General features: G+C 49.7%; 1 protein-coding gene across 1 annotated transcript; it reads left to right on the forward strand.

Annotated features, from left to right (window-relative positions):
- Window positions 1-6,612: 6,612 nt before the first annotated feature.
- Window positions 6,613-10,716, forward strand: LOC117849634 (1-deoxy-D-xylulose-5-phosphate synthase 1, chloroplastic). The gene is made up of 7 exons (XM_034731251.2): window positions 6,613-7,202; window positions 7,292-7,588; window positions 7,729-8,151; window positions 8,928-9,201; window positions 9,311-9,900; window positions 9,993-10,277; window positions 10,386-10,716. Exons 1-7 carry the CDS (start codon window positions 7,080-7,082, stop codon window positions 10,545-10,547), a joined length of 2,154 nt encoding a protein of 717 aa, XP_034587142.1. The 5' UTR covers window positions 6,613-7,079; the 3' UTR covers window positions 10,548-10,716.
- Window positions 10,717-16,273: the final 5,557 nt, after the last annotated feature.

Consider the following 16,273-nt stretch of genomic DNA (forward strand, 5'->3'; position numbering starts at 1 on the left):
CATTAAGTTGACAATTGCCCCTCCATCAACCAACATTTGAGAAACTGGCTTCCCATTGATATGTCCTTTCATATATAGTGCTTTCAGATGAATTTCAATAGCTTTAGGCTTCTGGAACATAGCTTCCTTAGGTCCAAAGTCAAGGTGAGTCAAATCATCTTCCGAGATCACATAACCATCTATCAACATATGAATCACATTTATCCAAGTTCATACTCTCACGCGAAGTACTGTAATCAATAAGCTGTTCATCATCCTTTGATTCACGGACTGATGCCAACTCATTGTCACGAGCCATAGGGACAGAAGAAGCAAAACCGAGCGGCAACTCTGGCTCGACCGGTATGACCGGTTCCTCAACCGGTCTGACCAGCTCAGGTGCTGGCACAGATGCCTCAACCGGTCTGACCGGTAGAGCTAGGGCGTTGGCCTTAACTCTCCACTCCTTCTTCTGAGGCGCCATGGGTCCATATCTATTGAATGCCTCATCCCTCTGTTTTTCTAGCTCATGTTCCCTCTTTTCCTGCAGCCTCAGCCTCTTCAACTTCCTCCTCTGTGTGCGAGTCAACCCGGGAGGACACTACCTTGGCAAGAAGTACATGGAGCTTGACCCACTACTGCTAGCCTCATGATCATTAGCAGAGGGAACCTTCTGAACAGATGACATGACCAGATTGCTTGTGCCAATCGGTCCTCCTGTATTAACTTCAACGGGAACTTCCATAGACCCAATCTGGATAATAGCTTTCTCTCTGCCTTTCCCTGAGTCTAGTTCCATCTTCTAAACCTCCTTCTCTCTCTGTTTAGGATGATACACTTGCTTTGGAGGAGGTGTCCTAGGCGCCTGGACCGACCGGTCTGACCAGTTGGGGTAGACTGATCTGACTGGTCAGATCTATGCACCCTGACCAGATGAGCGGGATGCCCAACGGCCTTGCACAAGGCGTGAGATCCTGTCCAAAGCCGACTTCCTTGATTCTCCCCATCAAGGATGGAAAGACGGCTGCTGCACGGACTGGTAAGGTACCCAAATCACCCCATTATCATCCCACACCGAGCATGGAGGTTTTGATGTCGGAGGAGCCCAAGATGTGGAGGTGTACTGCCTTGGTTGCACTTGGTCACTTCTCTGTCTTGTAACTGCTCTCGGCGGCGAATCTTGTCTCTCTTGATGAGTAGGTGACCTCATTCTCTTTTTTAATGGCCGATCACTTGTAACGACCTTTTCTTTAGTATACTTGTCCAGAAGCATATCAAATATGACTTTTTCCCTGAGGCTCCTCCCCTGATCTTTTGCCACGTTGAGCTTCCAAGTCCCAATTTCTTGACGCTTCAGTTTCAACATTCGAGGATGGTCCTGGGGCTGACCGGTCTGACCGCTTCCCTGCACCGGTCTGACCGGTTCGGTCTGGCCAGCAGACTCGAGCGGCTTTTGACCAGATGCTGTGGACGTCACTTGCCCCTCGTGTACAGAAGTTTTGACAGTAATTTTGAATGACTCTCTGCCATCTGGAGTCTTTTCATATACCACTTCCCTTGTCAACTCTTTTTTCCTCAAATCGGGCTTTTCTTCCCTGATCACCACATTCTTGCCTTTAGTCGCTTCGGCTTGATGCGGCCGAACCAGTACCTTAGGCTGCTGTATGTCCATTGTGTTGACAAGGAAAAATGTCTTATCCACTTGCATTTCATGGAACGTCAAACGGCCTTCGTTTATAGCCGATTGAACCTATCAACGAAACACATTGCAATCATTAGTCGCATGGGAAAAAGTATTATGAAACTTGCAATATGCTTTCCTTTTCAACTTTTTAAGTGAAGGTATAGTATGAGATATTTTCAGATGTCCAAGTTTAAGCAATTCATCAAAAATACGATCACGCTTGGAAACATCGAAAGTAAATTTCACTTCTTCTTGCCGACTCTTATGGGCTGGCTCAAGAGATGCACAAGAATAAGATTTAGCTTTAGAAGGCCAAACAAATTCAGTAGCATAAACTTCATTATCAACATTGTTTGAACTATCGAAATCATATTCAATAGCATGCATATTTGAACGACGAGATTTAAAACTATCCCTTTCTTTAGCTAATCTAGCCTCCTATGCCATAGCTCTCACATGCACAATTGCAACATTAATAAAATCTTGGCCTTCCAACCTATCTCTGATAGATGATCTTAAACCCGTAAAGACTAGATTGGCCAAATCTGATTCAGAAAGCGACACATTGAAACAACGGTTTTTAGTTTCCCTGAATCGTTTAATGTAATCAGAAACATATTTGTCCTTATTTTGTCTAACCGATGTCAAATCTATAAATTTTAATTGAAGACTCCCATTAAAGAAATGATCATGAAACTTTTGTTCTAACTGATCTGATCCTAAGAATCGATAGAACTAGGAGCCAATGAAGAAAACCAAGCAAAAGCAGTACCTGTCAAAGACAAAGAAAACAATTGAACTTTTAAAGCATTATAGGTACTAGCTTCAACCAGTTGAGCGAGATATTGGCTGATATGTTCCCACGTAGTATGGTTATCCTCCCCATTGAATTTGACAAAATCAGGCACATGCCAACCAGGAGGAAGAGGAACATAATCAAAACTAGCAACATAAGGTTTTTGATGCAGCTTAGAATTGCCAATATCGATCCCAAGTTTACTTTTTATGGTTTTAAGCAACTCTTCCGTGAGCTAGATTTTCATTCCATGTACTGGATGGTTTCTGCATTGTAGTCGCTGTATTTACTTCATTCACATGAGGTATGTTACCACTCTGAATGCGATAGAGATCATCATACACATCGTTCGGTATGCCTTTGGAGGACACACTAGTACTAGGAATAGGAGGTGACGTGTATGCGATTGCATGGGACGATGGTACAAAAGTGTTGGAGGTATGCTCTAGAGGCAATCATAGAGATGATGATATCTGATTGTATCCATGATTTGTACATTGTGTTCATTGAATATCCATTAAAGGCTACTTGAATTGATCTGCAATTATGTGAATTGTATGTGGAACTCTTTTACTTGTATGGTTATTCTAAAAGTTATCCCTAGTCGGAGTTCATGTGTGGACACACATGAATATTAGATTAGTACATGTATTAGTTGATGACTATGTTTCACAAGTCATGGACATGGAGATGTCAAACTAATAATGTAGGCATATGTAGAGACATGTGCTAGGACTGACCCAACGTGAGAAATAGTTCTCTCTTTACACAACAAGTACGTTTTGTCCTTAGACCCGAGATTGTCGCATGTACTCAAGATGTGGATCGACTTACTTAGGGGCTATCAAACGCTACACCATAACAAGGTAGTTAAAAAGGTAGCTTTCGGATTTGTCAAGAAGCATGCTGTGAGGCATGATCAATCAAGATGGGATTTGCCCCTCTCTGATTGAGAGTGATATCTCTGGACCCCTCGAGTGATCGGATTCGGAAATGCATGGCCATGCCACGTACGGTTAAGAATTAACCTACAAAGGAATTCCGAATCACAGGATCGAGAAAGAGCGACCGGCTTGAAGCTAGACCAAATATTGTGAGGCAAAGGGAATAGCATGTACATGATGTTGTGACGGTTCGTCTGATATGATCTTCGTGTGTGTATAGGAGTTGGCACGTCTTGCTAGAGGCCACTACCGACTATTGGGCTGAGTAGGAGTACTCGGGCCATGTCTATACGTATCCGAACCCGTAGGGTCACACACTTAAGGGTCTGGAAGTCCAATTCGGATATGATCTGAGTTGGATCAGGTTTAGAAGTACTAATGGGCCTCGGACCCAGAGGCCCATCAGGAATCTCTATAAATAGAGGGGTGGGGCGCCCTAGGGTTTCATCCCTTTGGCCAAAACACATCTTGCCGCGCCTCCCACGCCCTCGACCTGTTGCAACTCGCGGACCTAGCAGTCCGACTTGCGACGCTTCCTCCCTGCACGTGTGGATACCTTGGAGGTGTTGCACCTGCAGCACTTGGATGAGCCACGACGAGCCGCCGACGAGCCGCGGCACGAGGACGACCTTGCTGCACGTGGACGAGCTGCTGAGGAGCTGCTCGACGTCGACGCGATCGACTACGTGTTCGACTACGCTGATCGACTACGCTGCCCCGACGCGATTCTACATCTTCCGCACCAGTGCGTCGAGTGGTAATCCCGTGATCCATATACAACAGTTTTCCTGATTTACGCGGTAGGAATTTTTTTTTGCGCTAGCGTAGCCTACCTCGTATCCCAACAAAAAGGTCCAACATCATCAGTACGGTTAGGAGCAACCGACCTAGGTATAACAGCGAGCTGTATCGGCGTTTCAGGAACAATGGTCAGCTGGCCGGCCTGACTGGCTTGACCGGTCTGACCGGTAGCCCCAACCGGTTGGACCGCCTCAGCCATGATCAGCTTTGTGGTCAGCCGGGAGGTAGCGTTTGTCCCTGAAAGAAGTCAGCCGACATGCCATATGTAGGATTTCCATTAGGAGCCCCTAAATTTTCCGACAAACTTGCGTGCACTATCCCATGTGAATCTAATTGAGAGAGAGTCGAATCGGCAATCTCCGCCAATTTACCCTTCTCATATGCATCCATACGTTCATGTAAAGCAGCAAAGAGCTCGTTCTGAGATTTAGCAAATGACTCAAGCCTATCATGCATAGAGGAATCGGGGGATGATTTGCTTACATTGCGCACTTCCTCGATCATGCTTTCTTTCATCTTGATCGCGGGAATCTAGAAGTCCTGCACTCTCGTTGCCTTGCCCTTGCGATCTTTCTTGACGCCCATAAGATATTGCATCTTGACGTATTCCTGGAGCGTCGCGATGTGTCACCGCTCCTCCTCGCTGAGATCCTGCACGGAATCCTCAATGATGTTGTTCTTGTCGATCTCCGTATTAGATACCATCTTGCTGAGGTTTTCCTAAATGGTTGTAGAAACCAGATTCCCCAGCGGAGTCGTCAAAATATGTTGGCACCTTTTCCGGCCAACACACGAACGCGCTAGCTCGCGCGCGAATCAAGTGGTCACCTCGTCGGAGCTCCTGCTCCTGACCGGTCATGTAGGCTGGTCAGGCCGATCTGACACAGGGGCACCACAAAAGTCTACATCCACCACCTCGGGAGGGACCATGTCGGAGATGGTGAGCCTAGGGTTGCTCTGAGATCGGCAGGCCACTCGGAACGTCCTCAATTGTCGTCGAGACGAAGGAGGAAAGCAAGGGGGTTGGAAAAGTTAGGGTTTGGAGATAAAAGTAAATAGATGTGTTTGTCGATTGGGTGATAGCCCTCAATTGACCAGTGCCCTCTATATTTATAGGGTGGGAGGTCTTTTCCCGCAAGAAAATTTTACTTCAACTCCAATTCGACCAGGACTTCTAAATTTATCTCGGGTTCGACCAGGACTTCTAAATTTATCTCGGACTCGGAGTGACCGGTCAGACCGGTCGGGGCCACCGGTTAGACCGGCGGGCACGTGCCGGATCGGCTACAGAAACCCGTATCGGTCAGACCGCCTGAAGGAACCGGTCTGATTGGCCGGTCTCAGTCTGATTGGCTTGCTGCCACTTTTGAGCGTCAACAAGTTCTAAATTCTATGGTGTACTAATTAATTTGAGAAGAAAGGTGTTTGAAAGCTTTAGTTAATAATTCAGTTCTAAAGTCAAAATTATATTAGAACATGTTTTCCACACAATGGCGCCGAGCAATTTAACTAGGTGCTACGTGTATCCCGGACAAAAAATGAGCTAACATGCAACACTAACCGGTACAATTTTTCAATTAACTTGCATCTATACACAGTTTCATTTTGTTCAAATTTATGATTTCCTATCTTCATCTTATATGTACTTAAAAATCCATTCATAAAAATCACGAGCGTTTCAACCTTGCTTCGTCTTGCCATCCACGATCGAGTGAACAAATGCTCGATCCTGTTCTTATCTCTACGGTTGGTCTCGGTAGGAACCTTTTTCGCCTCTTCTGCTCCAGTGTTCAACCGAAGAAACCTCCGTGATTCTTTTTTATTTTTGAAAAAACGAGAAACCACCTCCATCGTCTTCGAGTTCACGAGTGCATCCGATAACCAACACACCAAGCTTCTTTGTTCTTTCTATCTTCCCAAATCTCACGGCGAGCTCCAGCTGGGCATGGGCCTTGCTCTAGCAGCGGCCCGCGGGGCGAGCTCCAGCAGGGCAAACTCGTGCCGTGTGGTCCGGCTCTAGCAGCAGCAAGCGAGGCGAGGCCGAGCGGACGGCCGTGGGCCCGTGGCGCGGGGCGCCGCGCGCGGCATGGAAGACTGCTCCGGCAGCGGCAACGATGCCGTTACCAAAGTGGTTAGCTGCTTCTCCTTCAGTCGCAGAAAAATTTCCCAAGAGATTTCACATTCCAGTGGATATGCTTCGTTTTGCTCCAAAAGTACATGCTTTTCCCCTTTCCTCTGGACAGTTTCTGGGCGATTCCTATCTTCCAGGCGATGAGAGAGAGATGACGGTTTCACTTGAATGTGCTTCCTTTCCTACATGTTCTTTTCCCCCCGGGATCCAAACGGGGCCTAATTGATATTTCTACGATCTTATCTTATCCCACATTATCCTCTCGTGATACTTTGTCGAGCTGGGCCAATGGGGTGCGAGATTGGTAGGGCGCCCATTGCTCTCACTCGCTCCCGCCGGTTGCTCGATGCGCCACAGCGCCAGGACACCCGCGCGGAGGGAAAAAAAGCGAGCACTTGCGGGGCACAGGCGAATGAATTCCAGCCACACGCGCCCGGCCATGGCCTTCCCCACCCCCGTGGTCACCCCACACACAGTCACACTCGCCGGCCTTCTCTCCCCTATCGCCATCCCGCATCACCCCATCACCCCCGCCGCACTACTACTATAGGCACCCCCCCTCCCAGCGCTTTTCCGAATCCTCCGCCATTCTTGCACTCGGCACACTGTTGCTGCCACTGTTAGCTTGCAGCTCAAGCTCTCGCCACTAGCGTTTGGGTCAGTTCTTGGAGAAATCGGACACTTGGTTCGCCCACCATTGGGAGAAGCTTGTGCTAGCTTGAGCAGGGAGGGGGAGGGGGAGCAATGGCGCTGTCGACGACGTTCTCTGTTCCGCGGGGATTCCTCGGCGTGCCAGCTCAGGACTCCCATTTCGCTCCGGCGGCCGAGCTCCATGCCCACAAGCAGCTTCAGGCCAGGCCTATCAAGGTGAGAATCCTCTGCTCTGCTCTTGCTTCGGTTCAGTTGCGTGTATGCCCTGTCTGGCTAATAATTCGATGGGTCAATGCGGCGTGTAGCCTCGGCGGAGGCCGGCGTGCGTGTCGGCGTCGCTGTCGGAGCGCGAGGCGGAGTACTACTCCCAGCGGCCGCCCACGCCGCTGCTGGACACCATCAACTACCCGGTACACATGAAGAACCTGTCCGTGAAGGAGCTCCGGCAGCTCGCCGACGAGCTCCGCTCCGATGTCATCTTCCACGTCTCCAAGACCGGCGGCCACCTGGGGTCCAGCCTCGGCGTCGTGGAGCTCACCGTCGCGCTCCACTACGTCTTCAACGCGCCGCAGGACCGCATCCTCTGGGACGTCGGCCACCAGGTACGCGGACACTGACACGCCGCCGCCAATGGCGCTAGCGCCAGCAACGTGCTCTCCATGTGAGCGTGCCGGCCGGGGAGGTCACGAACTGGACAGTAATCGTTCGGGTTTGTTTATTTTTATTCTCTCGTCTGGTGCAGTCGTACCCGCACAAGATCCTGACGGGGCGGCGCGACAAGATGCCGACGATGCGGCAGACCAACGGGCTAGCGGGGTTCACCAAGCGCGCCGAGAGCGAGTACGACAGCTTTGGCACGGGCCACAGCTCCACCACCATCTCCGCGGCGCTCGGGATGGCGGTGGGGCGGGACCTCAAGGGCAGCAAGAACCACGTGGTCGCGGTGATCGGCGACGGCGCCATGACGGCCGGGCAAGCGTACGAGGCCATGAACAACGCCGGGTACCTCGACTCCGACATGATCGTCATCCTCAACGACAACAAGCAGGTGTCCCTGCCGACGGCCACGCTCGACGGGCCCGTGCCCCCCGTCGGCGCGCTCAGCAGCGCCCTCTCCAAGCTGCAGTCCAGCCGCCCGCTCAGGGAGCTCCGTGAGGTGGCCAAGGTACGCCCGCACAAACTAACCTCCAACGTGGCATAACACGGCTAAGAAAGTAGTGGCGCACGTAACACGGCTGGGATTCCAAGTCTCTGGATGTCTGAAATGATAAGGAGTAGGAGTAATTCGTGCATTTTTCAAATTTAAAACTCAGTTGGGAAAATGGTAGGAAACTAGGCAGGTCGACAGAGGACGTGTCAGTACCACCGCCATGACACCGCGCTTGAAGCTTCTCAAGTTTTTGGAAGATAGCGCGCCCTGAAAATAATCGTTAGTACATCTTCTGGACGCTTGCGCTAGATATATGCCAAAACAAGCCGCGTCAGATGCAGAGCGACGTGCTGTGATCTTCTTCTTGGAAATGGCGACGATGCAAAACAATCTGTAGATTCGAGTAGTGCCCACTAGGCAATCTCTGGATAAACAAAGCTGCTCATTGCTCAAGGATGGATGGAGCTCCACAAGTTGACGTGTTTCTAGTCCAACCTCACACCCAGAGTCCTACTGGTTTTGTACCTTTGACTCCAACAATAGCTTATCGTCGTCGAAGTAGTCAGAATCCCCAAATTTTATCCATACAGGCATACAGCCCCAAGTCAGTCATTCAAATTGCTTTAGGTTTTTTTTTTTTGAGAGGAGTGGGTACGCACATCAAGTTTGACACTGGGCTTGGTCTAAGAGGAGAGGCCCATTCTCGTTGGGCCTCGAAAGATTGTAGTAGAAGGAAACGGCGGCCCATGTTTCATTTCTCTGACCGGCCATTTCGCTGTGTCCCCCTCCAGGGCGTGACGAAGCAGATCGGCGGGTCGGTGCACGAGCTGGCGGCGAAGGTGGACGAGTACGCCCGCGGCATGATCAGCGGCCCGGGATCCTCGCTCTTCGAGGAGCTCGGCCTCTACTACATCGGTCCCGTCGACGGCCACAACATCGACGACCTCATCACCATCCTCAACGACGTCAAGAGCACCAAGACCACCGGCCCCGTCCTCATCCACGTCATCACCGAGAAGGGCCGCGGCTACCCCTACGCCGAGCGGGCCGCCGACAAGTACCACGGTTAGTCAGTGCACCGGCATTTGTTTGGTTGCCATTAGCAGATCGTATTCGTACCAGAGCTGTATGTGATAATAATGTGATTTGATTTGGTTGTGTTTGATGAACGCAGGTGTCGCCAAGTTCGACCCGGCGACAGGGAAGCAGTTCAAGTCCCCGGCCAAGACGCTGTCCTACACCAACTACTTCGCCGAGGCGCTCATCGCGGAGGCCGAGCAGGACAGCAAAATCGTCGCCATCCACGCGGCCATGGGAGGCGGCACGGGGCTCAACTACTTCCTCCGCCGCTTCCCCAACCGCTGCTTCGACGTCGGGATCGCCGAGCAGCACGCCGTCACGTTCGCCGCCGGCCTGGCCTGCGAGGGCCTCAAGCCCTTCTGCGCCATCTACTCATCCTTCCTGCAGCGCGGCTACGACCAGGTGGTGCACGACGTGGACCTGCAGAAGCTCCCGGTGCGGTTCGCCATGGACAGGGCCGGGCTGGTCGGCGCGGACGGGCCCACCCACTGCGGCGCGTTCGACGTCACGTACATGGCGTGCCTGCCCAACATGGTGGTCATGGCCCCGTCCGACGAGGCCGAGCTCTGCCACATGGTCGCCACCGCCGCGGCCATCGACGACCGCCCATCCTGCTTCCGGTACCCGAGAGGCAACGGCATCGGCGTGCCGCTGCCGCCCAACTACAAGGGCACTCCCCTTGAGGTAGTGTACCTGTCTCTTCTCGATCTGCTGATTGTCATCGGGGAAAAATTGCCTCTTTTACTGACGATGTTCGATCATGTGTAAATTTGCAGGTTGGCAAGGGCAGGATCCTGCTGGAGGGCGACCAGGTGGCGCTGCTGGGGTACGGGTCGGCGGTGCAGTACTGCCTGGCCGCCGCGACCCTGGTGGAGCGTCACGGTCTCAAGGTCACCGTCGCCGACGCCAGGTTCTGCAAGCCGCTGGACCAAGCCCTGATCAGGAGCCTCGCCAAGTCCCACGAGGTGCTCATCACCGTCGAGGAAGGCTCCATCGGAGGGTTCGGATCGCACGTCGCACAGTTCATGGCCCTCGACGGCCTTCTCGATGGCAAACTCAAGGCAAGTTACAGACTTTTATTTACGACTGACAAGATCCCTGACGTTTTCCATTGCAAAGTTACGAAACACATTAGATGACCAACGATGAATTTAACTTGGTTTGTGCAGTGGCGGCCGCTGGTGCTTCCGGACAGGTACATCGACCACGGATCGCCGGCCGATCAGCTGGCCGAGGCCGGGCTGACGCCGTCGCACATCGCCGCGACGGTGTTCAACGTCCTGGGGCAGAACAGGGAGGCCCTTGCCATCATGGCAATGCCGAACGCGTAGGAAATGTGGTGATTCCGGCCTATAGAGATGCTTGTACATTTGTCGTTAGATGTCAACAGGGAGATTAGTCTGCTTTGGATGATGAAAATGCCGTGGGAGCAACAACGAGCGCTTTCATTATGTATTTTGACACTAAAAAAAAATACAGATATGTTCTTACGGCAGGCAATGTTTTTGAACAAGGGTCCCAAACATCCAAAATTCCAGCGCTGCGCAAACCCAGCATCATTCTCGATGGATGTCATGTACCCTATCTAGATCTCACACCAACAACCTGCTTATTATAGTATATGGGATGAGTGAGAAAAAAATTTAAAGGAACATAAAAGAGGAGAGAGAAATCAAAGGAACAATTGACATTGACAGAATAGGGGACACGCATCATCCACCATGCTATCCTTTAGCCTTACGAAATACTCCCTTCATTTAAATTATAGGTTGAACCTAAGAATAAAAGGTCAAAACGATATATAATTTAAGTCATGCTAGATGCAATAGTATGTATGACCAATCGGTGTGACATGATGTCATAGCGCTGACGTGGTGGAGCTAAGCTATTTGGCGTCAGTGAAGCACAGTCACGCCAGAAAGAATGGCGTGAATAGCTCACGTCACTTGCTGGCTGCACTTTAACTGCACAAAAAGGCAGCTCATTTAGTCCTCTTTCGCTCTCCATCTTGATTAGTTAATAAACTCTTAAATTCCTCAAATTTGAGGAGTATAATCTACAGAGTGCAAACGTTCCATTTCAAGTGTTTGCCCTTGACGTGAAAAACGAGAAGTTTCTCATACAGGTAGTTCTTACCAAAATTGGAGGGCCATCCCCAAAGGAGTTGCGGCGTTCAGGTGACTGAACCCGTGAGGAGCATGGATATGACTTCACTGCAAACATTATCGTCGTGCCCAACAGCTGTGAATATCTGAGTACGGGCGTAAATAGAGAGAGCAGTTGCTCAAGCTTTACACTTTGTAGCTGACACCTCTTCCGGTTCACGAACAAGTGACATGATTATTGGTGCATGTCTTGACAGAGATCAACTATTCAACTTGCAAATATAGTAATATGAGTACATGTACCTGGGCTATTGCCAAGTGCCAACTACTCAGGCTAATCTATCTACCTGGAGCTGTACGGGTCAAACCATATATGAAGCTCGTCGCACATACAGCCGACTCCTCTTGCTTAATTACCTTCCTGGTTAAGGCGATTCTCAAACATAAGAAGCCGTGAAGGAGTTTACATAAGTACTGTGCGTAATAGCCTCCCTTAACAGCATGGTATTTATCTTAATTAAAAACAATCAGAGGGCCAAAACTAGTAACATGCTGATCCCAGCATACTAGTTTTCTGCGCAAACACATTCTCTGAGGACTTCGATGAAACATATACGTACTGAATCACAAAGATAACTACCATTATATCTTTTTGTGACATCCATCTCTCTCCACACCCCCACCACCCATAAGATGATCATGTAGTTGATTACGAGAAAATTCCTTGCTCCTGGGCGAATATACTACTAGTCTACTACTAGTATTTAACTCATCTTCACGTGGCAAACTCCGCAGAGGGCTACCGCCGGCCGTGAATATCTGAATCATGTTGCTTGCTTTCTTTTGCCTTCAACCTGACAACCTACTACACAGTGGCGGACCCAGGGATCAAACGGAGCCCGGCGAAAGCTAAGACATCGAGGTTGCGATCGAGGCAGATCAATTTGAACTGCTAGCTGTTGGAACTGATACAGCTACGTCTACATGCAAGCAAAAGCTCAGAAACACGCGTACTGTACTGATACACCTACACGCACGTGCATGCAACTAACTCTTGCGGGTACGGGTCCGCCTCTGCTACTACTTTTTTTTTTTTGCGAGCCTCGTTCATCCAACTCCAGGATTACAATCTTTAGCTGCTCCTTCCGGAAGCCACTGTGGAATGCATACCAGCCAATTCAGCACGGAGGAGTCTGCCGACACCTCCTTCACACACCTATGTGCTACAGAGTTTGCTTCTCTCCGAAACTGAACACCCTTTAAAGGAACTTAACGACCTGCAGAGCTCTGTAATATCATACCATAAACTAGCAATAAGCGACCTATCCATCGTTGTGGACTTTAGAGCATTCGCAAGTGTGGAGTTGTCTGATTCCAGGATGACCTTTGAAAGCCTCAGTTGTGATGCCAGCACCAGGCCATCCCGTTCCGCCTCCGCCTCCGCCACTAGAGCTTCCTGCACCGGGCTAAACATCTCGCTTGTGCTGTGATGATCCGACCAAACTGGTCACGTAGCACCGCTGCACCAGCACCATTCCCCAACCGGCCATCAAAGTTCATATATGTTCACCTTCACCCACCCAGCGGCCACCATCTCTCCACCGGCCTCCGCTGCACATGCTCCTCGTGAAGCCCCATGCACATCAGCTTCCACCATGTGCGCAACATGCTTCACCGCCGCCATCAGGTTCCATCTATTCCTGCCATGCAGACATCCATTACGACTCGACCACAGCGACCATCCTCCACAAACAAACACAACCGCATATTCTTTAGAGCAACCCAGCAGTAGGTCCATCGCCCACGTCACTGGGTGTAAGTTCGGCAGCTTCCTCTCAGTAATCTCCTTCACCGCCTCCCAGAAATGCCTTGCCCATGGACAATCCACTATCATGTTTCTGCAAGCATCACAATGGATTTCCCGTATATGGCACCATTTTAGTTCTGCTTTGGATGGAAGGAAACCAAGAATCACTCACCACTATAAAATCCGCACTTTCAGCGGAATCTTCAGCTTCTTTAGAACTTTCCACCAATTACCACCTTCTGACGTCACACCAATGCCTTCGTTCTCTAGGGTACATCTCGATTGCTCCTCTTTCAGCAGCCTGTATGCTGAACGCATAGAGTACATACCCTTCTCATGCGCCCATGCCAGTACATCTTCATTCATAGTCCAGCTCAGTTGAATTTTGAGGATTTATTTGACATCGATCCCAATGAAGACCTAGCGGGTGAGCTCCACATTCCATCTCTCATCATCCCCATCAAATAACTCATCCACTGTATGTATTGTATCCTTCTGCAACCAGACTCGAGGTTTAAAGGATTGTATCCTAAGAATCCAATTATCATTCCAAATGTTCACCGATGACCCTAGGCCAATGGGGTCAACCAATCCTTTCTTCAATACATCTCTCCCATGCAAAATAGCACATCACATCTCCGAGCTCCTCCTCCACCTAATAGCTACGAGGAAGTCAGTATTTGGGTAGTACTTACCCTTCAACACCCTCGAGCACAGTGCATGCAGACGAATCAAGAGTCTCCATCCCTATTTCCCCAACATCGCCTGATTGAAAAGAGACGTATCTCGAAAACCCATGCCCCCCTCCATTTTAGGGTCCGTGAGTTTGTTCCATTTCAACCAATGAATTTTGTGATTGTCCACTAAGCTACCCCGCCAGTAATTTGAGATATAAGTTGTCATTCTCTTACAAATACTGGCTGCCAACTAGAAGCAACTCATAGGGTAGGTTGGCACCGCTTGTGCATTAGCCTTTATCAGTACCTCCCGGCCAGCACAACTCAGCAGGTTCTCACTCCAACTACAAATAAAGTTCCTGATACTGCCCGGAATATATTCAAAAATACCATCCAAAACTTTTCCCACCGAGATTGGTAATCCCAAGTACTTCTCCCCCAAAGCCTCCACTACTATCTATAAACTGTTGTGGACTGCTTCCTTGTCTCCCTGCTCACAGTTTGCACTATAGAAAATTGATAACTTCTGTTTATTAACAAGCTAACTTGAGCCACAATGATACTCCTCTAGGATCTGCGCAACCTGATCCACACTTCTTTTGGTTGCCTGTGTAAAAATCATGCAATCATCCACGAACAATAGATGTAAAATCCAGGGTGCATGTATGCTCACACTAACTCCACGCGCAATAAATCTTGGGCCAATCCCCTTCAGCATGCATGATAAGACTTCATCACATAATAGGAAGAGATACAGAGAGATACGGTCTCCCTATCGAATCCCTGGTGAAGGCTTAAAAACTTAAGAAAATTGTCCATTAACTCGCACCGAGGACACTGTCGTTACACACTTTATTACGAGGTTCCTCCATCTTGTAGAGAAACCAAGAGCAGCCATGATAGCATGTAGATACTCCCACTCGACTCTATCATAATCCTTTGCCATATCTAGTTTGATCGCACATGCTCCAGTCTTCCCCTTCTTATTCTTGAGATAATGAATGCACTCATATGCAATGAGAACATTATGTGTAATTAATCTACCAGGAACAAAAGTGCCCTGCTACTACATTAGTCGCCATCAATTTGCACGTACTCGTGAACTAGTAGCCAGACTGTGCTCCTTAGCTAGCTAACTGGGCCGAGATTCAGTCATAACTGGATGCCGCAAGGCCCTTTAGGGCTGACCCTCCAATTTTGGTCAGAATTGGAGTTCATCTTTTTTTTTAGGGTTAGGGGGGAGCGCCCCACCTAAATTTCATTATAGGGTCTTTTGGAGGCCAAAAGTCTTTACATCTTTGAGGTTTAGCAAAAGGAAAACAAAGGGGATTCTTTCAGCTACAAGGCGTTACATGGAAGAAAAGGTAGCACACTAGGCTTCAGCGACCACTCGATCTGCCCTTCGAAATCTTTGGCTCCATAATCGCACCTCATCCCTATAGGATGTCCAAAAGCGCGTGTGAGATGGTGGAGTTCTTGAGAAGATGACATCGTTGCGGTGCTTCCACAGCATCCATGAGATCAGAAGGAGGAAGCAACTGTAATGCTATGTGGGGATTGTTGTCGGATGAGGAACAGTCCACAGACATTGTACAGAGGAGTTGGTAGTCTTAGAGTCTAGCGACGCCCAAACCTGCGATGCAAACAAGGAGCGAAAGATGATGTGATTGCAATCTTCTTCTTGGCCGCATAGCTCATAGGATGGATTGTCCATAACATACTTCTTCACCAAGTTAGTGCGACACTGAATGCGTTCTTGGACTAGCAGCCAGGCGAAGAACTGAACGCAAGGTGGAGAATAGTTACACCAGACAAACTTAGCGAAAGCACATTGGGGGGCGCCAGTGGGCACCATGATTTTGTTATAGACTTTGCCAGAGCGTAGCACTCCTATTTTCCCATTTAGAGCACAGTTGCGCCAGTCTGAACCTTCCTGGAGTGACAGCTGAGCAATCAGTGTGTTCATCTTCTCCAATTCTATGCTGGCCATGCACGAAATTCGTAGAACAAGGTCTCGGTCTGGCTCTTCCTCAATTACCTGGGCTATCGAGACATCTCCCTTGGTGGTGTGCGTGTGTAGCAGGGCGAACAACTCGCACAGCCTGCTGATAGAGAGCCAGCGATCAAACCAGAAGCTGGTTGACGTTCCATCAAAAACCTCACAGATGGTGATAGCACAGTAGATTGGTAGCATACCCTACAGGTCTTTCCAGTGTGCGCCCATAATGTCACCGTGCAGGGTCACCAGGTCAATGTGGTTCCTGAGCCAGCGTGCCCACGATGAATCTCCTGGGTGATTGAGGCGGTGAAGGAGCTTGAGTACGAGGCTCTTGTTCTTCGTCGCCAGGTCCTTAATCCCCAGCCCGCCCTATGCTTTCGGTTGGCATGTGAGCTCCCACACAATGAGGCATTGGGCGCTACTAACAGTGTCATTCCCAGACCACGAGAAGCTTCATCACTGGCGGTTG

Source organism: Setaria viridis, chromosome 3, assembly GCF_005286985.2.
Source record: "Setaria viridis chromosome 3, Setaria_viridis_v4.0, whole genome shotgun sequence".
NCBI classification, from domain to species: Eukaryota; Viridiplantae; Streptophyta; class Magnoliopsida; order Poales; family Poaceae; genus Setaria; species Setaria viridis.